Genomic DNA, 26625 nt, shown 5'->3' on the forward strand with positions numbered 1-26625 from the left:
TCCAAAGGACACGATCTGCTAAGGAAAAATGACTCAAACCGACCTACGCTGAGGTGGGAAATGAACACAAGAACCAGGCAAGAAATGATGAGCATCGAAGACCAGCAGGGTCAGGACCAGGCATCCTGCTAAGTTCCATCAAACTCCTAAGATTTGGGTGGTTTCTGGGGCGCCTGGGGGCTCAGCGGATGAAGGGTCTGCCTTCGGCTCAGGTCACAGCCTCAGGGTCCTGGGATCGAGCTCCGCATCGGGCACCCTGCTCAGCGGGGAACCTGCTTCTCCCTCTGCCTGCTGCTCCCCATTCATGTGCTCTCTCTCAAATAAATAAAATGCTAAAGGAAGGAAGGAAGGAAGGAAAAAGGCAGGAAAGGAAGGAAGAAATGGGGGACTCCGCGATGTGTAGACCGCTGTGGAGCGTAACCAAGTGTGGGTCATTTCCCAAGTATTTTCAATTACAAAACTTAAGCAAGACGGCCCACACACACCCCACCAGAAAAACCACCAGGAAAGCTTTCATCCAGCCTCCCTTACGAATACAGACACACAGGTGCTCGCTAGGAGAGGCACAGGTAGAATTCCTCGCACGATCCGCGGCCCGGCACTGAAGCCCCAGCGGCGTGGGCCGTCTGCAGCGCCGACCCCGGGCCGGGGGGATGGGAGGGCCCCCAGCACGTCTGCTGGGCATCAACAACCCACAGCCCCAGGGCCGCTCAGCGGCTCTGCAAATCAGGTCTTCCCGGAATGCAGCCAGGCTCACGCACGTCCACACGCTCGATGCCACGATCCAGCCACGATCCAGCCACGGCGCGTGACGGCGGGGCTCCAGAGCCATGCACGATAGGACACATGGCCCTCACCATCAAGAGCAGGCCAGTACCCTCCGGCTCCTCCTGGGAGAAGGCCGCCGACCCGCGTTCCCAGCACCGAAGCGAAGCAGACACAAACACGTACGGAGAAACCATCGAACAGTGACAGGCACGAGTGAGCGAGTGGAGCGTGTGCCATGTGCGCACGCTCAGAGGGAGTCAGAGGCAAGAACTGCGGCCACAGGACCCACTGGGGGTCCACATGCCAGCCCAGGGAATAGGAACCCTGAAGACACAGGGCGGGAGGCCCCGCCGGGACACGGGGTGCGCGGAGAGCCGGCCCGCAGACAGAAACGTGAGCACGGAGCCCGACGACACACTCCCCAGGAAAGCAGATACGTGCTCAGGACACACTCAAAAGAAGGTCCCCTCACAGACGTGTCAAAGACACACAGGAGACGACAAATGCCAAATGCGGTCTAACCAAGACCCCGCCGGCAGCTGCGCACACCCCGTTATGAAGGGGCGTCCCGAGAGGTGCGCCCAATTCCAGACACATGGCAGGAGGTGGGGGTCCCAGCCGGCCGAGCTGACAGCCACAAGCAGGGCCCGGGGTCCGGCGAGGACCGTCTGCGCCTACAGATGCCGCTACCGTCACGTCGCCCAACACGGCTTCTTTCAAGACAGTGATTTGGCAACCTACAGCCCAGAATGTGCCAGAACAGGCAAGTCTCGTGACTCAGAACCTTCTAGGAAATTGTTTTACAGAAATTATTGAGAATTCATGGAAAGCTTGTGCTGTAAGGATGTTTACTGTAGCATTTTTTTTTAGTTGGAAAGAACTTAAATTTCCAACAATTTGGGCTTGACGGAAGAAATGCTACATCTGTCCGACGACACAGAACATGAGGAGACATGCTGACAGGAGCGGCGCAGGAGAGCCAAAGCAGCAACCAGGGCACGCGCCGGTCTGCGCCCAGCACCGGGGGCAGCGCGTGGGAGGGGCCCGGCTGTGGGGGAGGGGCCGCGCGACAGTGACGCGACTCTGGGTACCCCTGTTCTGCTTCATGCAGTAGGTCTCCTAACACCAAGACGCATCACGTGCATGAAAACACAAGAGCCGGACATGACCCCACACGACAATCCCACTCTCAGGGGGACCTCCGTGGGGGCCAGGGCGGGACAGGGGCCTCGGCGGACACTTACTCACGATCTGTCCCGCTGGCAGCACTTGCTCTCCGGTGTCATTGGGGGAGAAGGAGGGCACCGCTGAGGGAAGAGAGCACGGGTTAGCCGGGTCAGCTTGGCGCGGCCGGAGGGGCAGACAGGACCAAGGGCTCCGCCCTGGGTCCCCCACAGGGCTCTGGGGACTGTGGCCCAGCCCCCCCCCGCCCCCCAGCCGACGCCCTCACGGTAGCAGCGCGGGAAGCCGGTGAAGCCCTCGGCGCAGGCGGCGCAGTGCTCGCCTGTGAAGTTGGGCCGGCAGTAGCAGCGGCCCGTCAGGTCCTCACACGTCCCGTCCATGAAGTCCGACTCGCAGCTGCAGCCTGGGCAGGCACCGGGGCCTCGTGAGACCCCGAGTCGGGGGCCACGGGACTGGCTCTGCCTCCCCAGCGCGGGCAAGGGGGAGGAGAGCCAGGCCGGGCCTCCTGGAGCAGCACGGGGGGCCCCCCCGACACCCCCGTCCCCCAGGAGCCCCCCTCCCTGGGCTGACCCCACTCACGGCGGCAAGCATGGGGAGAGTCGAGGGGCTGGTCTGGGGCCCGGAAGAAGCCGGGCAGGCAGCGCTCACAGTTGATGCCGGTGGTGTGATGCTGGAGCCGGACGGGGCTGCTGAGTGCGGAGACCCTCCCGCCCCCCAACTCCCCCCACTCTGGTCCTGGGTGCACCACGCCGGGGGCCCTGGGCCACCACCTCATGCCCCGGCCCAGCCAGCTTGCCACCACGGGCCCCCCCGCCCCCCCCCCCCCCCCCCAACTCCCACCTGGCAGTCGATGCACACGCCCCCTCCCTGGTAGACGTTGTCCTGGTTCTGGCTGGCGCTGAGCCGGTCTACCTCAGGGTCATAGAAGCAGTCATCGGCGTGGCCATGGCAGTTGCAGGCTGGAGAGAAGGGGCAGAGCTGTTACAGGCCTCCCAGGACCCGCCTCACAGGGACCCCCAGGGCACATCTCACAAACCACCAGCGGCCCCGGATGTGGCTGGTGTGGGGGACGGCACACACCACGTGGCCAGGGCAGAGCTGGGCGAGTGGGGCGGGGGCTGCTGGTGAGGAGGGCGTGCGTGCCGGTGAGCAGGAGCCGGTGAGCAGGGGCTGGACACTCACACTGGCACTCGTTGGCGCTGTCGGCGGTGGCCGGCTTCCACGGCCGCTGGTGGAAGCCGGGGCAGCAGCGGTCGCAGGAGCCCCCACACGTGTTGTGCTGACAGGTGCACTGCAGCCTGTGGGGACACGGGACAGGAGGGGCCACACTGTGGACCTGGGGGCACAGGGGCCGCACCCAGCCTTCACGGAGCGGAGCAGGAGGGACTGGATGTGTTGGCGGGTGGGGACTGGGACAGGGACAGAGTGGTCAGTGCGGGCGGGCCCCACCTGCAGAGCACCTGGCCAGGTCCTTCAGGACCGAGCTAACCCCTCTTTGCCACGGCCGGGCCCTCAGGCCGAGCCCACAGCCTCCCTGGGCAGGGGTGGAGGCCCGGGTCTCCCTCAGCAGTATGAGCTCAGCCAGACGCCCCCATGCTTCCAGGGTGCCTCCCCAGGGGCAAAGGGCCAGGAACGGCTTCCTCTTCCAGCGGGGGTGGACACCAGGCAGAGGTTGGAATCCTGCCAGCCGTTCTAGAGAGCGGCTCCTGCCGGCTCAGGGGGACAGCTGGCCACGGCTCAGGCCTGAGGTCACAGCCTCCTACCACTCACACACCCCTACCAGAGTCGCACCCGACACGCCCCTCCATGACTCAGCCACAGTGGGGCTGCCTGCTCGGTGGGCCTGGGGCCAACACCATACCTGCTATGCTTGGTACCGAGCTGGACCTTGGAAGCTGGTCAGCGGAGCCCCAGGCCTCAGACCACATGGTCAGAGCCCAGTCCCCTGCAACCCAAAGTGTCTGCAGGGCCCTGGGAATCAACACTGTGGCCCTCGGGGTCTGGGCCATTTGGAGGGCCTCTGGGGGACAGGGAGCAGGAGCAGCTCCAGGAAGCCAGCCTGTCTCCGCCCTGGCTCTGCCAGTTTGATGCTGGACCTGCAGCTGGCGTCTGGCTGGGCCGCGGTCTGTGTAGGGCACCGGGAAACGACCCAGGACGGGAGCCGGGCGGGGACACCACAGGTCACTGGGCCAAGGACCCCACAAAAACCCTGGGGAGCGACCATCCCCCACCAAGCACAGACGAGGCATTGCCGCAGGACCAGCGGGACACAATGCGGCCGGGCCTGTCAACGCAACAGTCGGCATGGTCCAACCCCAGGAATCGGGGAGCAAGTAGGTAGAAACCATAAAATAAGAATGCTTAAAGTTATATACCAAACACAGAAACTAACTAAAACACAGGAATTGCAATGCTATGAAAAACAGACAGATGTGGGACGCCTGGGTGGCTCCGTGGGTTGGGCCTCTGCCTTCGGCTCAGGTCATGATCTCAGGGTCCTGGGATCAAGCCCCACATCGGGCTCTCTGCTTGGCGGGAAGACTGTTTCTACCTCTCTCTCTGCCTACTTGTGATCTCTGTCTGTGTCAAACAAATAAATAAAATCTTAAAAAAAAAAAAAAAAGAGAGAGAGATGTGGCCAAAGAACCAGACACAACTTCTACAGATGGAAAATAAAATCACTGCAACTGAAGACAGCGGACGGACAACACCCGGCTGGAGGTTCGGTGATCCCAAGAACCGACCCAGAGCAGCTCAGAAGGCAGAGAGGGGACCACAAGAGACATTCAGAGACAGAAGGAGACCACAGGGAGATGCGTCCACGGCACGGGATTCCAGAAAGAGGAAAGAGGTAGAAGGGAGAGCTGATGGCCAGGAAAGGTCTTGAATGAACGACACACACTCTCAGATTCAAAAGGCGGGAGTCAGGCCTCTGGGTGGCTCAGTGGTTAAGCGTCTGCCTTTGGCCTCAGGTCATGATCCAGGGGTCCTGGGATCGAGATTGGGCTCCCTGCTTAGCGGGAAGCCTGCTTCTCCCACTCCCCCCAGCTGTGTTCCCTTTCTGTCTCTCTCTCTCTCTGGGTCAAATAAATAAATAATCTTCTAAAAAAAAAAAAAAAAGAAAAAGAAAGAAAAGGGCAGGAGTCCTGAGCCACGGAAGACCTACGGCTGCTGGCTGCCCTAGAGGAAATCCGCAGAGAACCGGGGGAAGGTCACAGCACCCTCCAGCAGGGGCAGACAAGCCAGAGGGGCAACAACGCAGGTGACTGCGGACTCTGCCAACCATCGAGACGCCAGGTGACGCGTTGGCATGGCCGCCAACCGGAGTTCTGTAGCCAGCTCAACTACCCCGAGGGGAAAGCTGACACAGCTGCCGCGGCAGCGGTCATCGGACAGGGACACGGCCTCACGGCAACACCAACCAGAGGACGCACTTCGGGCAAAGGGAACCGAGTGGCCAGGGGTGCAAGGTGAGTCAAGGAGCGGCGCAGGTCAAGGGCCTGGGCGGGTCAGGAGGCGGCTCCCAGGCCGCAGGGACAGAGCGCCTGCTTACAGGGCCGTGTGGGCAGACGCGACAGCGGGTCAACCACGCCCATCACGAGGGCCGCCACTGCCGTGAACAGTCCTGCCCCCGGCTGAACACGGGTGTCCCCGAGAACACACAGACTAGTCCCCGCGGTGATGGTATCTGGACGTGGGGCCTGTGAGGGGTGATTAGGTCTTAAGGATGGAGCCCCCATCAGTGGGCGTAGTGTCCTTGTAAAAGGACCCCAGAGAGCTCCCTCACCCCCTGTGCCACGTGAGGACACCCCGAAACGTGGGCCCTTGTCGGCCTCGAGAACAGCGGTAAGTTTGTTTACGAGCCCCTCGTCTACAGTATGTGGTGACGGCGACCCAACCGGACTGAGACAGCAACCGAAGCAAGACTCGGAACTTCCAAACCAAAGGAAGGGGGAGTGAGTAAGGGGTTCAGAGCAGAGCGAGGCAGGCAGCTGGCAAAGCGGTGCTGTGATGGGGGGAGAGGGTGCAGGTGGGGACGGGGACGGTGGTCCGGGCAGGGCTGATGGCTGGACACGACGGGGTCGGGGTACGAAGGGCCGGAGCTCTCCCGGAAGAAGCGGCTGCGGCGCAGGGCACGGGAGCAGGGTGCGCAGGGCAGCCCGGTGCCCCAAAACACGGTGTGTGGGAGGTGCTGGTGTCCGTGCTTCTGGAAAAACCGCCCAGCCCAGCCCACCCCTCGCGCCCCCAGGCAGAGCCGGGCGCGGGCACACCCTGGTACAGGGGAGTCAGAGCGGACGCCAACGCCTCCCCAGCAAGTAAGGGCCGCCCGCCGCTCCTCTGAGGCTGGTCTGGTGCCCGCGGGCGCCCCTCTCTGCCAGCGCACTGGGCACTGAACTTCCCAGAGCCACCAGCAGCGCCTGAGCTCCGGAAGCCGTGCGCAGAGACCACGCCCGGTGGCAAGGGAGCAGCTGGGGACAGCAAGGAGCGTCTTATCCGTGTCCTGAGGGACAGGGACGCGCAGCCTCAGGCCAAGGACACCCCCACTGCTCCACACAGGGCCCCGGCTTCTGCGGGGGTGGCAGGGGCCTCTGGCTACCGTGTCAGGTCCTCCCAGGCACGGGACAGCCCTGCACTTCGCCACACACCTAAGGGGATGGAGGCCAGGGGTGGCCACGCAGGACGAGGGACACAGTGGGCAGTAGAACCGGGTCTCCCGCTCCCTGCACTGGGAAGGGGATGAGGAGGATAGGGGCAGCCTCACCTGTAGGGGTCTGTGGGGTCTTGGGCATCGCAGACGTCCGCGTGGCCGTGGCAGACACAGCGGCCGCCAATGCTGATGTCCTTGATGCTGTAGTAGTACTGTTGGGGGGAGGGGCAGTGAGTGCCACGGCCCCCTGCCCCAGCCGGGCCCCGCCGGCCCCACAGCCCCTCCGGACCCCGGCCGCGCCTCACCCGGCGGGTGACGGTGGGGTCCCGCAGTGCCTTGCCCATGAGGTGGCCCAGCAGCGTGTTGGTGCGCAGGAGCCGCAGGCGCACGTTGCTGGCTTTGGTGAACTCCCGCAGCAGGGGTGAGGAGGAGAAGTTCCTGGCCCCCGGGCGCCCGTTCACCAGGGACACCACAATCTGCACGCGGGGCAGAGGGTCAAGCCGGGGGGGGGGGGGGCACCCTCCCATGAGCGGGGCCCCTGCCCCCGCCTGTGGCCCTGGGGCCCACCTCGCCGTTCTCCAGGGGCACGATCCTCGAGTGCTCGGTGGAACAGATGACATGGTCGTCCCGCGCGATGCGCTCCAGCGTCTGCGGCCCGAACCGCTCCAGGCAGTCCCTCTTGGACGCTGTGGGGACGCGGGACCCCAGAGTGCGCTGGAGCACTGCCACTCCCCGACGGGCCGCCCCGCCACCCCCGCGGCGCCGGGTTGAAGGAGGAGGGAGGTGCCTCCCCAGGAGGGCACGGAGGACGGGGCGGCCCCTGCCCGAGCCCAGAAACCCTGCACTTGCGCACGCCTTGAGGACTGACCCCTCCCGGCCTTTGCCACGCGTGCCTCTCTCTGCAGAGACAAGTGCCCACCACGTCCCCATCCTTGGACGTCCATTTCCAACTGCTCTCGCCCATGGAGTTTTGGGGGACCCGTGGCCGAGGCCCACCCAATCGCAGGCTCCCATGGTGATCGGTCACGGAGGCCTCGGACGCGGCAGGCTAGGGAGCCAGCGCGCCCCCCACCCTTGTTCCTTCAGGAGCTGCCGGACCATGAAGCCGGTCGAGAGGGAGGCAAGAGGTAGCGCCAGGGACACCTGGTGCCTCCAGCCTCTGGGCCCAGCCGTGCCCCACATCAGGGACAGGAGCTGCTTACCACGCACCTGCCCTGGGAAGGCACGTCTGACGCCCCTGACACATGCGGGAGGGAGGGCCTGAGGGCTGGCCTGCCATGTGGGGACGCTGAAGGAGCCCAGCCACAGCAGCCCACCCCAGGGGAGCCCAGCCACAGCAGCCCACCCCAGGGGACGGCCCCCATCAGCCCCCACCCGGAGACTCACAAGCAAAGAACTGCCATGGCTGGTAGGTGTGGCCGAAGTCTGTGGACCGCTCCAGCACCCAGAGGTCTGGCCGCGGCGAGTTGGCGAACTTGATCAGCACGTAGGCCACGTGGAAGACCTGGGGGGGGGGCGGTGTTGACGTCCCAGGGCCCCTCCACTCAGCTCAGGGCCCCCAACACTCGGGGTGCCGCCCCAACCTGTGAGGTGGGCTCTTTTCCCACACTGGCCATCTGGGGATCTGGCCTGTGGGGGCCAGCCAGCTCAGAGAGCGGCCCCCAGCTCACTTGGGCCCGTGGCTGAGGCTGGCCCCGGGGACACAGAGGCAAAGGGTAGGACCCCCCAGTTTCTGAAGGTCTCCCCTCCTGGGCCGAGGGGCGCCTCCCTCCATCGCTGCCCTAGAAGCACAGGGGTCAGGCTCGGAGGCCACAGACGGACCTGTGGGGGCTAGGATGGAGGGGCACACAGGGGCAGCCTGTCCAGCGTCCAGGCAGTGAGGCCAGCGGCCTGGACAGGAGCTCATTCCACGGTCCCCGAAGCTCCGGCGGCCAGGCCTGGGCAGGTGGCCGGAGGATAGCCCAGCTCCCACACAGGCCTCTCCAAACAGCCGGCAGCTCAGGACGGGGCCCCCGTCCCAGCCCCACCCTGGTTAGCCCCTCGTCATTCTCAGGGCTGACTCAGGACCTGCCCCCTCTCCCTCTGACTGGCCCATGGACACTGAGGTCCCAGGGACAGGCGCTGTCCTCCCCAGGAGGCCCCGGTGGGGTAGGCAGACCAGGGAATGAGGCCTCTCGGGACTGGGCCGGGGAGACCCCAGCAGCCCAGGAGCTGGAAGCTGGAGCATCATGGAGCCCTGGGCATGTCAGGGCAGCTCTGAGACAGGGGAAGGGTGAAGCTGAACCTCCAGAGGCCCCAAGAACCCCTCGAGCCCCAGCCAGACCCGCCTGTCCTGTTCTGTCGCTGGTCCCAGCACAACCCCGCTTCCAGGCAGCGCTCATGCCTGTCTCTCACCTCTTCCAGACCGGAGGTCGGCATCCTGGGATGCCCCTGTGTATTGCGCCCCTGGGGGCTAGCTGAGGCCCCTCCTCTGTCGATTGGCCCCCCAGGCCTGCACCCCAGCAGGTCTGAGCCCTGGCCCCCCAACCCCATCTGGCTGGGTTCTCGTTGCCAAAGGTACCCCTCATCCAGCGCCCCGGGGACGTACTACATGGCAAGGGATCCCCACATCAGCACCCAGAGCCCCCAGCCCCAGGTCACAGTTCCTAGGAAAGGGCCCTGAGAACTGCCTGTGGGCTCAATGATGAGGCAGGGCCAGCGAGACCCCTCCGAGGGCAGCCAGCAGAGAGGCCCACCCTCACACGCCCAGCCGCGCTTGTCTGGGGCGTCCCCGCTCGCACACTTCCCGGGCTGGCACCTGAGCGCCCACCCCAGCCTCAGCCTGCGCGCGTGCGGACCACAGAGCAGCGATCGCTGCAGGGAGGGATGATGGTGGTTTCCAGGCCCTGGGGCTCCGAGGGCCAGCCAGTGCCTCCCCCGCTCCCAGCCCTCTGCCCCAAAGTCAAGGGAACAACAAAGCAGGCAGGGCCACGGTCCAGGCTCGCCTCTGGGCAGGGTGTGCTCGGGCTCCGAGGAGACCCAGGCAGGGAAGGCAGCGGGACTGGAGACATCCCCAGTTTGCACTGGGAGGGCCAGACACTCAAGAGGAGTGGGAGGTCCCAGACCAGGGCAGACACAGCCAGTGGACATGCCCCCTCGGGGGCCTGGGACGCGAGCCCATACGGCCATCCCAGGCCCCTCCCACGGGCACCCCCAGGTAGGCAGTGAACTGTGCACCAGCCTCAGGGGTGACATCCCGCTCCGGGCCATCCCCCGCACCCTCATCGGCGCCTCACCACACAGGGCAGGGGCCCCTTTAAGGCTGCCCGAGGCCCAGAGTCTGCCCCCCACCCCCCATCAACCTGAGGCCACTGTGGTGATCCCACGGGGAAGGTGGGCACGGGTTGCTAAGAATGGGGGCGGGAGGGGGCACGAGGGGGAGGGAGGTCTGGGCCCCTGAGATACGCCTTCTGAGTCCTGCCCTTTCTGTTCGGGCTGCCACAGAGACTGGCCCAGCTCCTGCAGGAGCGCCTCTCCCCAGGGTGGGAGCAGCCAGGCTCTGACGCCCTCGCCCCACTAGCCCCACCCACTGGGGGAGGGGCTTCAGTCGGTGGGCGGGGGCGGGGCTACTGACCCTCCACCCAACCTGGCACCTTGGCTGACCCTCAAGCGTTCCAGGGAGCTCTGGGGGGACCTCCCATGGCTCCCATGCCAGGAGGGGTCTCTGTGAGGAAGGGGTCACAGCAAGAAGGGCGGGGAGTAGGGGACACTGGGTTGTGCAGGACGCCCACAGGCCGTTCTTGGGGGGTGGCCGGCAGCTCGGCCCCCACCAAAGCCCAGAGGAACTTAAGGTTTCCCAGCCAGCCCCCCTGGGACCCACCCCCGCCTTTCCCTGAGCGAGGCCGCCGGGCTGCCCTCTCTGCTGGCCAGCTCTGTCCCTCCCCCAGTCGGCGCTGGTCGCATTCTTCCCAGCCGAGAGCACTTGCACGAATATTGACTCAAACGCACCGATCAGGCAGGACCAGGGTGTGGAAGCATCTGCCCCGTGCGCAGCGTCCTGGGACCCGCTTAAGGACCCTCCATCCGTGCGCCACCTCGCCAGTCACACGGGCCCTCAACTGCTGTCCCCACGGCCCTGGGCTGAAGGGGAGGCAGCCGTGCACCTTGCACGCCCCATCTGTCCCCAGCAGGGTTGGGTTGCCAGGACCCCACAGCGGCCCCAGACAGGCCCCGGGAGCACAAGCAGACCCCTGAACCTCCCAAGACCCAGCCTTCCCCCACTGGCCTGCCCGCTCCTCGCCACCGCCAACGGGGGCTGACCTTTCCTGCTGCCGCAAAGTTCTGGGCAGAAGAAAAGAAATGTCTTTTAACGCATAAAGGCGAACAAAAGCCTGCTGAGTTATTTTTAAAAATTGGGCTATTTTGGGGTCAGGCACGTCTCCAGCACAGCAGCCGGACCTGCCTCTCGGCTGCCGCGGCCCCAGCCCCCACGCCTGGCCTGAGCGCCGAGGGTCAGGGCTCCGCAGCAGGCAGCACAGCCCCAGGGACCATGGCCGGAGGGGGGCTGGGGCCGGGTCAAGAGGCCAGGGTGGGTTCCAGGGTTCAGTGGCTGCAGGGCCCCGGCTGTCCCTTCCACTCCCAGGACAGGGAGCGGGGGGCAGTAGGAAGACAAACATAGCAGGGGTGTGGGTTGGGACACAGTGTCTCCCCAGAGCGCAGAGCGGGCAGATACCACCTACCCCTGGAAGTGGGCAAGCAGGAGTCAGCGGCCCTGGTGGGGGTGCTGCAGGGGGGGGGGGGGCGTGGGTCGTGCACAGGGCTGGGGCCTGGACAACACGGGGAGGGCTAACCAGAACACTGCTGCCGCAGACCCCGCCGCGGCCTCTGGAGCCCCCGGGCACGGGAAGGGGTGCAGAGGGGGACGGCTGGTCAGCAGCCACTTGGGCTGGGGCACCACGTCACCAAGAGCACGGCTGTGGCCGGCACAGCCTACCCCCGCCCTGGCCCATCTCAGGGCTGGGAAGACCCAGGCTGGCCCTCGTGCCCCTGTCCCAGGGGAGGAGGGAGCCTGTCCGCCACCCCCCGCCCCGGCCCCGTTCCGCTGGGCCGGCCAGCGTGAATCACCGGGCAGTCTGTGACTCAGCCCTGGCCCCACAGGAAGCAGGGCCCCACGCTGATGCCCGGGACGGGCCAGGGTCCCAGGCTGTGGCCAGGCGGAAGCAGGAAGCCCCTCCTAGCCAGGCGTCCGGGCTTCCCCTTGGAGTGAGCCCTGGGACACCCAGACCTCCTGGATCCTCCCCCACCCCAGACTGCCAGAGCCCACCTTCAGGGCCCCGCACCCCCAGATCCGCCCACCCTCCCCGCAGAGACCCCCATCTGGAACAGTGCAGAGTAATGGCAGAGCAGGGCGGGCGTGCCTCCTGGAGCCCCAGCTGGTTAGATGAGCACCGCCGACCAGCCTGGCAAGCTCCAGGAGGGGCAGGGGTCGCGGGCAGGAGAGCAGAACACGGAAATGCAGGACATGCTTGGTGGCTTCAGGGCCTCGCTCTGCCAGTTGGGGCACTCAGGGCACAGGTGTGCAGCGCAGGGGGAGACCTTTGGGGAAGAGGGGCTGGGAGGGCCCGGACAGGTGCGCGGGGCCCCGCCGGCGAGAGCGGAGGACGACTATCCTACGTGGCTCAGCACTTGGCTATTCCAAGACCCCCACCGCCAGGGGCTGTCGCCGTCTCCTCCTCCTGCAGCCTGGCCCGGGTCAGGCCAGATGGTCAGTCGTGGACCACAGGACACAGAGTTTATCCCCAAGGGGAGCCCCCAAACCTAAACAGTTTAGTCTCGGTGAGTGGTGCTGCTGGAGACCAGTGCGTGGGGTTGTTTAAACATAGAGAACTGGAGGCTTTGGGGGCCCACCGGGGTGGGGGGAGGGGGGGAGGCACGGATCCGGCCTGAGTACGCCGGGACGGCCACAGGCAAGCGCGTCTGCAAGCGTGTCAGCGATGAGATGGATGAGATGCGCAGGGCTGGCGACAAATGGCCCCTGGGCCTGGGCGGCGCCTCCGGCCCCACATCCTCTGAGCAAAGGAACCTGCTCATTCTCATGAGGAGGGGCGGGGCCTGTACTGGAGAAGGGGTGTCTACCCCACGGACGCCACCAGGACCCCAGCTCAAGGGCCCGTGTCCAGTCCAGCCCGCACACCTGTCCCTGGTGGGGGCTCAGTAACCAGAGCCCGGCCAGCCTTGCCCATACTTCCTGCCACTTCCCTTGAACAACCCCACTGACATTCCCAGGGTGCCGGCCCCATGGCCGAGTGCCCAGCCGGGCCAGACAGCTGGGCCAGTGGCCGTAGCCTCATAAGCCAGCAGGCCAGCAGGCACCCTGGGACCAGGAGGCCTGCCCAGGCAGCCCCGAGCCAGCTGGCCTCTGACGACATGCTGCCCGAACCCGGGGCGGGCAGGGCAGAGCTGCCTGGGGACCCTAACAGCCAAAGCAGCCGGCGTGCTCTAAGGCCCTCGGCCCACATGCAGGAGCTCTCATCCCTGCACTCAGAGCAGAAACAGCCCAGGAGCCACAGCCCACATGGCCAGGCTGTCCCCAAGCCCATCGTCAACTCCGGAGACTTGCACCAGGGTCTCGGTCACTCCGCCCTGGCTCAGTTTCCCCAAGTGCCCAGGAAGGGCTCACCCGCAATGGCTCGCAGCTGTGCCAAAGCTTTGCTCCTCAGTACGCCCTGTCTGGTGGGTGGTTGGCAGCCGGTGTCCGCCCTGGCTCCCCACTGTCCCCTAGGGAGTGCACTGACCCTGACCCTGGCATTTCTAGCCCTCAACATTTGGCCTCATGCCCAACTACCCCAGCCTACACCCTGACGCTGAAGCTGGACCCTCTGCACCATTACCCCTACCAAACCCCTGCCCCTAGCCTTGGAGGGCTGAGTCACAGGGCTGGCCTGCCCGGTCACAGGTAGGAACACGGCTGGGAGGGATCAGCATTGCCCCCCGAAGCCGGGTCTGGGCAGTGTGGCTGCAGCAGGCAGGGAAGGGAGAGGCCTGCTGGGGAGAGTCCCTCCCCCACGGCAGGCCCCAGAGGGCTGTCTGGAAAGGCCGGGGGTCTCCCCCCACAGCAAGGCCCCGCTATCTCTGCCCAGCTCTTCGAGACACTGTCCAGAGCCCCCCCGTGGGGGCAGGGCGCCGGAGCCAGCACCTATCCCGCCGTGCAGCCCGAGCCCAGGCTGTCAGAAGCGACGCCCACCCTGCCCTAGGTCAGGGAATGGGAGCCTCAGGCTGGCAGGAGGCCCCAGGAGCACCCCCAGGCAGGCCCTGGGACTGCACCCCTCCGGAGGACACCCCCTTCGGAGGCCGGTGCCCAGCAGCGTCAGACCCACAGCTCTGTTCTCTCAGGTCTCAGGGTTCCCGGACAAGGTCCACAAGGCAAGCGTGGCAGGGACCTCGGGCCTGGGCCTCCCGTGCCCTTCCCAGCCAGGACTGACTCACAGAACCTCCGTTTCTCTGTCTACCACAAGGAAGGAGGGGGTCCCACTGTCCCCCACCTCCCGTGACTGGGAAGGAGGATGGAGTGGTGACTCAGGGCAAGAGGGAACAGGCTCACGGAGGGCCCCGGGGCTCCTGGGCCCCCAGACACGGCAGGGATCACGCGCCATCAGTTCTCTGCCCGCCCACCGGGCATGCAGCCTCCCTGCCCCCTTTCTCGGCTCTCCTGGGGGCAGGAAGGCCCCTGGTGCCCAGTGCCAGCTGCCTCCTCCCCCTTCCCAGGGTATCCGCTCCAGATCCCAGAACAAAGGCTGCTGGCGGCCCGCCACAGGGGGCGTGCCCAGACCCACTGCCCGCTCGGCCTGGCTTCCTCACGGAAGCCCAGCCCCACCCAGGACCCATGCCTCCAAGCACGCCTTTCCCGAAGGGAGAAAACCCAATACACGGCCAGGACCCCTGGGCTCTGCCCCTTGGGCTGTGCTAGCGTGGCCAGGCCCCTCGGGCTCAGCCTGTCACCCCATCTGCGCCAGGAAGTGGGCTCCGAGGGTCCTGCCCTGGGGACATCCTCAGGACCTCAACAGACAAGGGGCTCTTGAGGGCTCAGACCCCAGGTCCCTGAGAGGGTCACATTCTAGGCCCCCAAACATTCCCCCTGATGCTCCAAGCCTCCACCCTCCGGAAACGTCGCTGCTACTCCTGCCCTACGTGGGGCTCCCCTGCCCTGCAATGGGGCACTGAGGGCCAGGCCTGGCCTCCGTCCCCCACCCCAGCAAGCAGGGGCTCCCCGCCAAGGGACCCAGTTGCTGCTCAGTGGCTCAGGGAGGAAGAGGCAAGGCGCTCCCTTTCCAAGAGAGCGGCGGGAACGCGGGACTTCCTCTGGGACCCCATCTCAGCGGGGCACAGGTGGAGGAAGGCGGCTCTCGCTCCCACGCAGCCAGACCCTGGGCCCGTCTACACCGCCCGACGAGCCAGACCCTGGGCCCGTCTACACTGCCCGACTCCAAAGCATGTGAGCAGGCAGTCCGTGTCCGCCCCCTCCCCATCCACGCCGGCAGCCCCTTGGCCAAACCAAGACAGGCTTAGGGGGATTCATCCGCAGGCGGTGGAGGGGAGGGAGGCAGGGAGGGGCCGGTGGGTGGACGGACAGAGACATGGTGGGACGGACAGAGACATGGTGGGTCGGACAGAGACATGGTGGGACGGAGGGCGGACAGAGACATGGTGGGACGGAGGGCGGACAGAGACATGGTGGGTCGGAGGGCGGACAGAGACATGGTGGGACGGACAGAGACATGGTGGGACGGAGGGCGGACAGAGACATGGTGGGACGGACAGAGACATGGTGGGTCGGAGGGCGGACAAAAGGGAAGGAGGGTGGGGGAGGGAGAGAGAGGGTGGGACCCTCCGGACGGGCGGGCGAGTCACTCCTCCCTCCCGTGTTCTTCTCTGTGATCCCACAGTTGGGGAAACTGAGGCTTGGAGAGTCAGGATATGCTGTGACAGCCGCTCGATGGCCTGGAACCAGTGCATGAGGCAAACACAGGGCCAGCCTCATCAGCGCCAGCCCATTTCACAGATGGGGAGGCCGGGGCCCCCGGAGCCCCGAGGGAGCAGAGCACCGTCCGAGCCCCTCCCCGGCCCCTCACGGCACCTCAGGGGGGCCTCATATCCACGTGCTCTGCGGCCACCCTGGCAATGCCATGAGGACAGGGCTGGGCTCGGGCCTTCCTCCCTCCCCGCCCCCCCACCCCCCAGCCAGGTCTGTCCCATAGAGCAGGAGAGGAGGCAGGAAGAACCCTCCAGCTCAGCACAAGTTCCCTCCCACGGCCCCGGGGAACAGCAACAAGCTCTCCTTCCCCGCCCATGGGCCCCCAACAGCGGTGCCAGAGAGAGGAGAACCCCAGGGCCCCACAGGCTTCTGATGCCCCTCCCAGACTCCCTCCAGGTGACAGGACAGCACGGATGTGATCAGAACCCAGTGAGCTGAACCCAGAGAGCGAGCGGACCAGCCCCCTCCCCAGTCCGGTCCACCCCAGCCCAGCTCCTCCCCCTGCACGAGGGCTGCTTCTCCCGAGGGGATAACCGAGGCTAACCGGATAACCGGATAACCGAGGGCTAACGCTAACGAAGGAACCCGCTCCCCTCCAGGCTCACCTTCCCCTGGGCCAGGCCTGCCGGCTTCCAGGCTTCAGGCAGGAGATTCGCCAGCAAAATACCCCAACCCCGCTCTGGGCCCCAGCCTTCCAGCCACTTCCCCACCTCTCCTAACACCGGGGGACAGTGGGGAGAGGCCAGCAAGGAGCAGACATCACCCTGGTCACACCCAGGACGGTGGCAAAGCCACCACCGTGAACAGGGAGGGCTCCAGCAGGACAGAGCTCGTCACTGGGACCCCAGGCAGGCCCGGGGTCAGTCACTTCCAGGCTCGGCTTCATCGCCCTGTCCCCATCGCACCCCCCGTGGCAACAGGACTGCCAGCCCGTCTCACAGGCAGGTCACTGGGGCCAGGCACTGGCCAAGTCCCCCAAGAGCAGGACAGAGCCTGAGGGAGCCCGCCCCCCCCCCCCCCGAATCCCACTAGCGCGCAGGGCTCATTGCTCAGGCAGAAATGTCTGCCCCCTACCCCATGAGCCAGGGCTTCAAAGGCCAAGGACAGCCTACAGCGGTGGCCTGAGCAGGTGGTCCACCTGACCCCAAGGTGGCCGGGACAGCACAGGTATGCCAGGAATGTCCACTTCCAGAGCCTCCTCCCTGGCCGGGCCCCTCCCACGGCCGCCAGGCAGCGCCAGGCTCCAGGCAAAGGAATTCCTCCAAGTAAACACCAGGGCCTCCCAGCATCTGGGCCCTCCTCCAAGCTGTCCCCTGACCCAAACTGTGACCTCTGGGAAGCCCCCTCCCGCCTCCTCTCTCCCTGCGTGCGGCAGGGGTGCTGGCAGGACACACAGAAGGTGCCCACGGCCACGCCTCCGTCGGCGTGGGGCCTGCCACCCGCAGCTCCTGCCAGGCCCCATGGCCACCGCTCCCGAGGTGGGGACCCTACCTGGCCCAGATCCAGGGTGACGTTGACTTCGTTGTACTCTAGTCCCCGGGACAGCGGCGGGCTCTGCCACCAGCGCTCCGTGCCGTCAATGGCGTTGCTCACGGGGTGTGCCCTGTTGCTGTTGGCGGCCGTGCAGATGTCACAGTACTGGCCCTGGGGGGGGGGCGGACGCGGTCAGATGGCGGGGGTGGGGGGCTGGCACCCTGCCCCTCGGTCACCCCCCAGCCCCGCACCCCCGACCTGCTGACCCTCTCCTGCCATTCCCCGCTCGCTCGGCAAGCACAGAGTGCCTACTACGTCCTGGGCTTGGGGGTTCGGCTCTGGAGAGGGACAGTCGTACCCCCACAGGGGAAAGAGGAGAGCGGGGAAGGAGAAGAGCCCCCTCTTTAGGAGGGAAAAGAGGGCGCCTCTCTGGAGGGGGTGTCTGAGGCCTACGCTGCAAGTGGGGGTGGGCTCCAGACAGGTGGGGAGCCCCGCAGGGCCTGGGGCCAGGGGGAAGCAGGGAGCCCGGGACCCAAAGGTCAGTGGAACCGGAGCCCAGGCAGAAAGAGGGCTGGTCGGCAGCGGGGGGGGTGGGGGGCACGTCCCCAGACAGAAGGCCCGGGAGCATCAGGGTGGGGTGGGGTCCAGGTGGCTAGGACGATGTGGAGAGCCAAACTGCACCCCAGGGCCTCCAGCCCCTCCCCCACAACCCTCCCGTTTTACCCAGAGCCTGGATTAGGGTCTCCAGAGAGAAGGAATTAAGCCATTCTAGCAGCCTGTGGGGAGAGGCCCCAGAGTGGAGGCGTGTGGGCAGCCTCCAGGCTAGGCCTGGACCTCCTGGCTCTGCTGCTTCCGAGCCCTGGGACCAGGCCAAGTCACGGTGCCAAGAGCCTCAGCGTCCCCATCTGAAGAGTGGGGGTAACGCCAGCACCTGCCTTGGCCATGGAAAGATTAGCAGGTCCCACACGGGGCCTGGCAGCTGCTTCTGTCCTGGTCCAGCCACCTGCTGGGGCCTGTCCCCTGAGGGACAGAGACGTCCCTGTCAGGGAAGAGCAGGTGCGGGGAGCCGGGGGCACGGGCCGGTGCAGGGGACGAGGAACATAGCTGGGTCCTGGCCACTGGCGAGAAGAGGCCCAGCCTCCACCCCGAAGGAAACCAGACCTGCCATCTCCCGGCACACAAAGGCAGCCCTCTGGGATTTGGCATCGATGGAGGCCCCAGAGGCTGTGTCTGGGAAATGCGGCCGCCGCACCCCTCCCAACCTCCCAGGGGGCCAGACCTTGTCCTAGGAGTTGGAGGTGGGAGCGTGGGAGACCCCTTGTTGCCCCAATCCCAGGCCTGGCAGCCATGGAGAGCCCCCAGCAAGCCCCCACAGATGTTGGTCTGCACCACGCTTCCCCTGTGGGCTTGGGTCCATGAGACCTCATGCACCGGACCTGTGGGACCCGCCTCCCACCCAGCAGGCTCCCAGGACCCCTCAGACTAGGTGCACGGGCCGCCCCAGCTCAGACCTCGTTCAGGCCAGTGGCCTCTGGACTCTCATCTCTTGTCCTGCCTCAGCTCACAGGACACCCCCTCGGCAGGAGCCCCAGGGCTCCAGACACCCCAGGCAGCTAACCCACGCATCGCCCTGCTTTCTTCATCCTATCAAGGAGCCCGAGACTCCCCGGCTACTCGTGGTCAGTGGTCCTCTGTTCGCTGCCCCCCTGCCTCGTGGTCACCCTCCCTCCTTCCTGTGCCTCTGAGCACCCCTCCCCACAGCCCAGGGCTGCTGTACGTAGGGACTGGAGCAGCAGGGGACACTCAGAGAAGTTCTACTGCCTAGCTCAAATGGGGCCCCCAAACTAAAGCCAGGGCTCTGGCTCCCAGGACCTAGAGGAGCTCCCAGGAGGTAAAGAGAGAAGGGACCCACACCAAGTGGGCGCGCGCGTCATGGGCCTGGAGGGGCCGAGGGCGGGAGGGGGCCTTCCTAGAAGAGGTGGGCAGGGCGACCTGGCTGGGTTGGTGGGCCTTCCAGAAAAGGCTGCCTGGGGTCAGACACCCCCACAACCAAGCCCAGGAGGAAGCTGGGTCAAGGGGTCCCAGGCAAGTTTCTGCTCAGGCCCACCCAGAGACTCAAACAGGGGGACTCTAGTCCCCAGAGGCTACAAGTGGGTGCCTCTCCACGATGCGGGCCTCCTGGCTGGCCAGTCGGCCTGGCTTGGGCTCACAGCGGACCGCGCTGGGGAAACCGGGCCCCCCCACCCTCTGCTGCAGAGGGTCCTGCCAGGAACAGAGCGAGGAAACAGGGAGCAGCGATAAGAAGGTCCCTCCCCGTGAGTCACCCTGCCGGCAGCTGAGCCCCCGACTTCCCCGGCAGGGCCCAGGGCCAACCCGGAATTCCTGCAGTGCCCACCTGAGGCCGCGGGGCTGACGTGCCCAGCTGCCCTCGGCGTGCTCTGCCGCCACAGGACCACCTCGCCTAAACAGCAGCAGGCCTCACCCCAGGCCCACCAGGTTCTGTCCCGCCGCCTCCAGGGGTCCTGGGCGCCGCTAGCCCCCATCCTCGGGCCCCACAGCCTCTGGGACCCAACACCCGTGTCAGCACAAGACTGAACTCTCAGGACAGAGAGAAGCAGGGCACCACTCCCTGGCACCTGCTCCTCCCCCACTGCCCCCCCCCCCGAGCTCGGCCCCAGATGGGGACTACAGGCCAGGCCTTCTCGACAGCCCACTCCAGGGTCGGGGCAGCAAGCAGGCGGCCCGTGCAGCTAGAGGCGAAGGCAGAGGCACTGGCCGGGCCAGGGACGCAGCCAGGCCACATGGCTGTGCAGCTTGTACCCCTCGCGCCAATGCATCTTCCTAGCACAGCTGGTGGCGAGACCAGGCGTGCTAACCTGTGCTCCCAACACTCAAAGGGGAGCTTCTGCCTCTCTCTGCCTCTGTCTCTGTCTCTCTCTCTCTCTCTCTCACGAGGCCAGGAGCGGCGGGGGCAGGGCTGTCCGCGCTCACCCGGGGCCTGCTTCCCCCCACGTGACACCATGTGCGTCAGCGGTCTCGGTCTCTCCCGAGCCGAGGGCTTCCCAGGCTCCTCCGCCATGCTCACAACCCCAGGTGAAGCAGGCTCTCATACCCATTTGGCAGATGAGAAGCCTGAGGCCCAGGGAGAGAAAGCACACAGCTAAGGAGAAGCAGAGGAAAGGTGCTCTCACCTGGGCCCCCAGGCTGCTCCCTTAAGCACATGAAGTGAGACAAAAGTCAGGGGTCCTCGAGGGAGCTACTCAGCCGAGGCCCGCAGGGTACAGGATGGGCGTTCTAAGGGACCCAGGTGAGCCAGGAAGGGGCATCAAGGGCTCAACCGGGCCCTCTGGAGACCCCCACACAAGCTCCTTCCTGCCACCCAGCCTCTAACATCAACCAGATGTGCCAAGGGCCTGCGGCAGGGACGGGTTCTCACTGCTCGCCTGTGCCAGACCCTGGCCGACAGCGGGCCTTTCAGCGGGTGTCCACAGTACAACTCTCCAGGCCTCAGTTTCCCTATCTGAAACATGGGTTTGACACCCCTTGTATCAGCTGTGCTGGGCACAGGGGAGGGCACACAGGTAAGCCCAGGAGCCTAAGGGAGGCCAGCATGCGTGGCAGGATGGCTCTGGGGACCAGGTGGCCCCCCACCCCCGCTCTGCTCCCCCCTGCAGGGGAGGGCCTGGGGCAGTGGGCAGGCAGGCCCAGCAAGGGGCCCGCGGAGGCTCCTCCGCTCATCACCCACCCTAGCTAATCCACCTCCCACTGCCCTCCTCCCCTTCCCCCCGCCTCTTCCACCAGAACAGTGGTGACTCAGGTTACAACCGCCCAGGGGCCTCCACTCTCCCTAAGGTTCGGGAGGGGTGGGAAGACAGTACCCGCCTCCAAGGGTGGCCCAGCCGCCTCGCAGGATCCCAGCCCTCAAGCTAAGCCCAGAGAATCCTTCCCCGTCAGGTGTCCGGTGCAGTTGGAGCCCCCGAACCGGCCCCCACCTAGACTCCTGGCTTGGGTGGGCCTGCTGGAGTGCCTTCCGGGGTTGAAACCCCATCTCCTCAAGGAGACTGAAGAGGACAAACCAGCACCTGTGGGGCAGAGATGCTGCCCAGAGTTTGCATCTGTGTTTGCACCCCCAATTAAAAATACCATGGTTTGCCCCCCCACACACACACCTTAAGGGTCCCATCATGTCCCTAGATCCCCGGCTTCAACCCTCTGCTACAAGCAGTGAGAGCCTCCAGTGTCGGACTCCAAACTCCAGGAAGCCCGACCCTCCCGCCGTCATCCCCGTGGCGTGCGCGCCGGCAGGTTGCAGCTTGTCCCGGGGAAAGGCAGAGCGGGCCCGCCCCTTCCCCACCGGCAGCCGCGGTGGAAGCCAAGACCCGCCCTCGCCAGGATCCCGGGACTCGGGGCGGCCAGGGATCGGGCACCAGCGCCCCTCCCGCCCTGCCACCGCCGCCCGGGGACGCGCACTCCTCTGGCCGAGCCTGAAAGGCCGAGCTGGGGTCCCTCCCGTTTCCCGAAATGCGGAACCAGCGCGTCGGGACGGGGCGCGCGGGCTTCGGTCCGTACCTGGGCGCTCCCCGCCAAGTCCGTCCCCGGCGCCCGCGTCCTCGCCACCCCGCCGCCCGCCCGGCGGCGACCCAGCCCCGGCGCGCGCTCACCTGGATGGTCTGGTTGGGGTCCCCGCCCGCCACGGGGCCGCCCACCAGCTTGCAGTAAAGGTCCTCGGTGGGGCGCGGGGCGCCGCGCGCCGGGGCCTCCTCGCCGCAGGTGGCCGAGGCGGTGATGCGGGCGCCCTCCGCCAGGTTGAAGTAGGGCGGGTGCAGGCTGAAGCCGCCGTCCGCCGGCTCCCGCGCCCGCGCTGCGCCCAGCAGCGCCAGGCCGACCAGGAGCAGCGGCCCGGGGCCCCGCGACCCCGCCGCGCCCCGTGCGCTCCCAGCGCCGAGCCGCGCGCCCAGCTTCGCCATCTTCCAGCTCCGGGGACCGCCGCGCCGCGGGAGCCCAGGGAGTGCGGCGGTGGCCGGCGGGCTCGCCCCGCCTGCGGACGTCAGGCCCCGCCCCGGCCCGCCCGGGCGCCCGAGCCCCGCGCCCCGGGGAGGGGGCGGGGAGGGGCGGAGAGGGGGAGGGGCGGCCGGGGGCCTTAACTCTTCGAACCCCGGTCCGGCCGGCCTCCCCAGAAGGGGCACCTGCTGGCCCGGGGCCAGGCGGTGGGAACGAGGCCCAACCGCGACCTCCCTCCCCCCCAGGGCGTGGCTCCCGGTCCCGAGCGGCGTCCCCGGGTCCCGGGCGCCCGGCCCGCTCTTCCCAGCCTGGCGGCTCCGCTCTTTGTTTCCCTAACTTTGGGCACCTCTTGGAGGCCGAGCGCCCCCGGCGGCCCGGGGACAGGCGCTTCGGTGAAAGCTTGCGCAGCGGCCGGCCTGGGCCCTCTGCCTCACTAAGGGCCCGGCCCGTTCCCACCTCCAGCCCAGAAGCGGCTCCGTGTCCAGAGTGACCCCCACTGGAGCCCCGACGCTTGGTTCCCCAGGACTCCACGGGGTGACCTCCGCAGACCCTGTGCAGCCTCACTCCTCTGTTCGGTGTTTGGTTTTTCTCCCTTATACCGCACCCCCCCCCCCCCAATATCTGCCTCTTTCTGCAGCCGAGAAGGTGAGCCCTTGCCAGCCACAAGTGACTGTGGGCGGGGGCCCACAGGGAGTAAGAAAGTCCCGGCTTGGGGACCCCATGCGTCCCTGGGGCAGACAGGTCAGATTCAACTCTGCCACTCCCACCTGTACTTGGCTCTTCAATATTCTGAAATAAGGAAATGGAGCAAGAGGCACAGACAGGACACAGATGCCCACTGCGGGGCCCCTGTGGCAAAGGGAGGATGCTCAGGACCCCGAGGGTGCCAGGAAGATGGGCTGCAAAGGACTTCTACTGAGCAGCGCTGTTAGAGTCACCCGGGAGCTCGCCCTTGTGCCTGGAGGTGCCTGTGCTTTGGAGGACCGTGACTCCACCATCTTCTGCCAGCCAAACCCTCCCAGCTCAGAGCCGGTCCCCGTGCTGGTACAGCCCCCAGTTGCTGGAGGATGCTTGGGAAATGACACAGGACCTAGAGGCCAGGGCTTAGGGTTGTGTCCCAGCTGTTTCTGCATTTCGGTGGCTGTGACCACTGGGTCTCCTCCTCCTCCCCTCCAACTCCTGGCCCAAATCGGCCTCACAGGGAGGCCTGGGGGGGGGGGGACTGGTGCGCAGCTGCTGGGCTGGCAGCTTCCCCCCATTCTCTGAGCCAGGCCAGCTGGGTGCATATGTCCCACGTGGGGCCCCCTGGACAGTCCTGGGTGGTGGGTAGAATAAGTGTCTGGGGTGGTGGCCGGCTGGTCCTGGTGGGGGTCCTGCGGCAGCAGCTGCCCCAGAAGTGTGCTTTATCATTCGCATCCTTCTGGGTGTCCCTGGCCACCACCAAATCCTGTATCTCAAGGGAGCTGAGTGTCCCTTTCTCCTCGGAGTTGGGACATAGCAGTGAGGATGACCGCCCTCCTCCTCTCTAGTCTTCCATGATTTTGTAACTTTTCTTTTAGTTCTTCCACCTGGGGGAGGGCAAAAAGAGGCGGCTGCCTTTGTGGGAGAAGTTTCGAGTTGGGGAGGAGCTGGCCCAGAGGGTGGGCGGGAGACATGGAATCATCTGGAATCCCCAAGCAGACAAGCCAGCTCAAGAGCTAATTCATGACCCCTTGCAAGAGACAGATGGAGAGCCACCTCTGGGCAGTGGCAGGGCTTCCAGATGGGAATTTGACCTGCCCCCATCCTGTGCCCAGAGATCACCTCATTGTGCACATCACCGCACGGTGCTCTGGACCCTGGCACCCCTTTGATAGCTGGGGGTCCTGGTGGTCTGAGGTCTGGAGGCTGGGGACCCTCCCACTTTCCACCCTCCTCTCTGGCCAGTTTCCCAGCATCCCTGGGTGGGGGGCAGCTGGCAGAGCCCCCTAACGGCCAGGCCTCTGCCCTCTGAGGGCATAGAGCAGGCCAGGGGAGGAGGGGTGGCCTGAGTATGTGCCAAGTCAGCCAGGGCACCTGGTGCGGGAAGGGTTAATCCGGGGCTAGTGGCTTCCTGGCAGACAGCTGTCCCAGGAGCAGCTGGGGTGGGGGGGACCGAAGTGGGCAGGAGAATGTGCCCACCCCGTGCCCATGCCAGCTGCTGTGCCCAGGGAGGGGGCAGCGGGGAGGACGAAGATGCTGGCCCAGTCGGGCCGCACGCTGGCCTCTTGGAGGGGCCCTCTGCGGGCAGGCGGGCAGGCGGGCAGGGCAGGGGAGGGCGGGGCCCTCTGTGCCCACCTCTACCCTGGCCTCCCATGTCACGTTTCCGGCAAGTCACCCGCAAAGGACTCACTGATGTCTTCCTCTGCCTCCCAGGCGAGCCGGCCCCTTTTCCTCCTTACGAGTGGGGAAACCGAGGCTGAACGCTCCAGGACTGTCAGGAAGGAGGACCGGCGCGGTCAGCCTCGCGTTTTCTCCCCTGACACTTAACTGGGTACCTTTTGGACACTGGTCCCTGACGAAGGGTCCCCCAGCCCGGCCGGTTCTGTCCTCGGTCCTGGGTGGGGGTGGGGCGGAGGTGCGGCGCAGGTTATCAAAGGCAGGAGCGCCACGGGGAGGGGCTCAGAAGCAGCCTGTCTTCCTCCTCCTATCGGACGGACGGACGGACGGACGACGGACGCTGGCCACCACCAGAGGGGAGGCCCCAAACCTGAGCCCCTCCCCACCCAGCCTCAGGGTAAATGGGAGGTTGGAGACCGGTGGGGGAGGGGGAAGAGGTACTCCCGGCCCTGGCCCACTCGCCCTCACCCTGAGCCAGATAAGCTTGGCCTCAGGATGACCCCCCACCTGAGCCCCTACCCCGCTCCCCACTCAGCGGAGGCATCCTCAGGAGCCTCCCAGTCAGCACCATCGCCAGGGCAGATGTGGGGGGGGCAGGGCACCCGCACTCTGACAGCCTGAGCCATAACCTCGGGGGAAGCCGGCCTGGCAGGAAAGCGGGGGTACGGGGTGTCCACTCGCTCCGCACACATCACCCACATCACCGCCGGCCCAGTCGGTAACAGACCACTGTGCCCGACCTACCGTCCCCAGGGTCCAGCTCTCCCCCGGCCCTGCGCTCTGGGGAGAAGCTGTGCAGTCGCCCGTCGGGGTGGTGTCCCTGCAGAGCTGTGAGGCGGAGGAGGCCCTGCGGTTCCGGCGGGCCGCCCGCTCACCGAGAGAGGCCACAGGGCTCTGCTCTGCCACTGGGGAAGCCCGTCTCTGCAGGAAGAGGGCTTGCCGCGTAGCTCGCTCTGTGCTTTGGGATATCTGAGGGCTGCTCCCTTTCTGAAGGCTGCCCTGATGCCCTTCCAGGGAACCCAGCTGGTGAGAACATGTACCCCAGACACTGGGGGGGGGCAGGGGCAGGCACCAAGCTGAGTCTGGTGGCCACTGTCAGCCACCACGGCAGAACCCGGTCCTGTGGGAGGGAGACACAGACCAGCTGGGCGCCCTGAAGACTTGCCGCTGAGAGACGGCCTCATCGGGAGGTCATCAACCCAGCAGGACTGAGGGAAATCCTGGTCCCCTCTTGGCCATTATTCAGCCCACAGCCTTCCTGTGGCCTTTCGTGGGTACAGCCCACCATGGGACCGGCCCAGAGCTTAGGAGCTGCCAGTGGGCAAAGGACAGGCTTCCAGGAATGGGGGCCAGGGCCCGAGAGCTGGAGGGAGGCCCAGAAGAGCAGCTGGGCTCCTCCCTTAGGCTAGGAGCGCCCCTTACCTCCTGCGCCACCACTCGTGTCACCCCCCCCCCGGCCCCACATCAAGGACTGTTGCCCTCAGAAGGATGGGGCCGGGTGAGAGCTCCAGCATTCCTGCATGAGGAGGGGGCCCAGAGTCGGCCCCTTGTTGCTCTGGAAGGAGTGGTACTTTTTCCTCCCTGCCTACAGCCCTGGCGGGCCATCATGGGGCTCTCCCTGGCTTCAAGGGCATGTGGTTCTGGGAAACTCACAGTCTGCTAGGCTCAGAGTTGACCCCCATCAGGAACAGATGGTTTTGACCCATAAGCTGCCCAACCAAGGTCCCTACTCTGGGAGCCTTCTGACCCCAGAACCCCAGGAGTTTCCCTGTCTGCCTGTTCTGTGCCCAGCTCCCAGGCCATGATCCCCTGCAGGCCTGACCTGTGGGCATCCTGATGGTGGGAGGAGGACTTGCCCACAGGATGGAGCATAGGCAGGCTTAGGTGTGGCCAGGGGCCACAGGAGACCAGGGCTGGCCGGTCCCCCCAATCCTGGGCTCTCCCAGGAGGGTTCCCAAAGCTCCTTTCCCAGCTGGGCTTGCCTTCCTCCCACTTGGTGCCTGGGGCAGGCGGACTGGCTATAAAGGCGCATGACCCCGGGGTGCTCGGGAGTACAGGGCCACATGACTCCGAGGATGCCATGAGAGTAGCACGGATGTGCGGGGACCCTGGACCAGGGCTCATGGTCTGGGGTCCAGCCTGGGTGTCCAGCCTGGGTGTCCAGCCGGGGGGCCCAGCCGGGGGC

At 66.3% G+C, this 26625-nt stretch overlaps 1 protein-coding gene across 3 annotated transcripts in view; it reads right to left on the reverse strand.

The window, feature by feature from the left end:
* Window positions 1-22070, reverse strand: part of LAMA5 (laminin subunit alpha 5) — a 46857-nt gene extending 24787 nt beyond the window's left edge. For 2 of the 3 annotated variants that reach the window (XM_059407341.1, XM_059407340.1), the window contains exons 1-11: window positions 21743-22063; window positions 17100-17252; window positions 7985-8102; window positions 7166-7284; window positions 6904-7074; window positions 6713-6810; window positions 3133-3248; window positions 2791-2909; window positions 2530-2620; window positions 2219-2353; window positions 2013-2075 (exon numbers count right to left, since the gene is read on the reverse strand). In XM_059407341.1, coding sequence (XP_059263324.1) covers window positions 2013-2075; window positions 2219-2353; window positions 2530-2620; window positions 2791-2909; window positions 3133-3248; window positions 6713-6810; window positions 6904-7074; window positions 7166-7284; window positions 7985-8102; window positions 17100-17252; window positions 21743-22048 — 1489 coding nt within the window. In that variant the 5' untranslated portion in view covers window positions 22049-22063. Of the gene's footprint in view, window positions 1-2012; window positions 2076-2218; window positions 2354-2529; window positions 2621-2790; window positions 2910-3132; window positions 3249-6712; window positions 6811-6903; window positions 7075-7165; window positions 7285-7984; window positions 8103-17099; window positions 17253-21742 lie in introns of all 3 variants that reach the window. The other variant, XR_009405513.1, reaches the window with a different exon arrangement.
* Between the last annotated feature and the right edge of the window lie 4555 nt (window positions 22071-26625).

This window comes from Mustela nigripes, chromosome 7 (genome assembly GCF_022355385.1).
Source record: "Mustela nigripes isolate SB6536 chromosome 7, MUSNIG.SB6536, whole genome shotgun sequence".
Lineage (NCBI taxonomy): Eukaryota > Metazoa > Chordata > Mammalia > Carnivora > Mustelidae > Mustela > Mustela nigripes.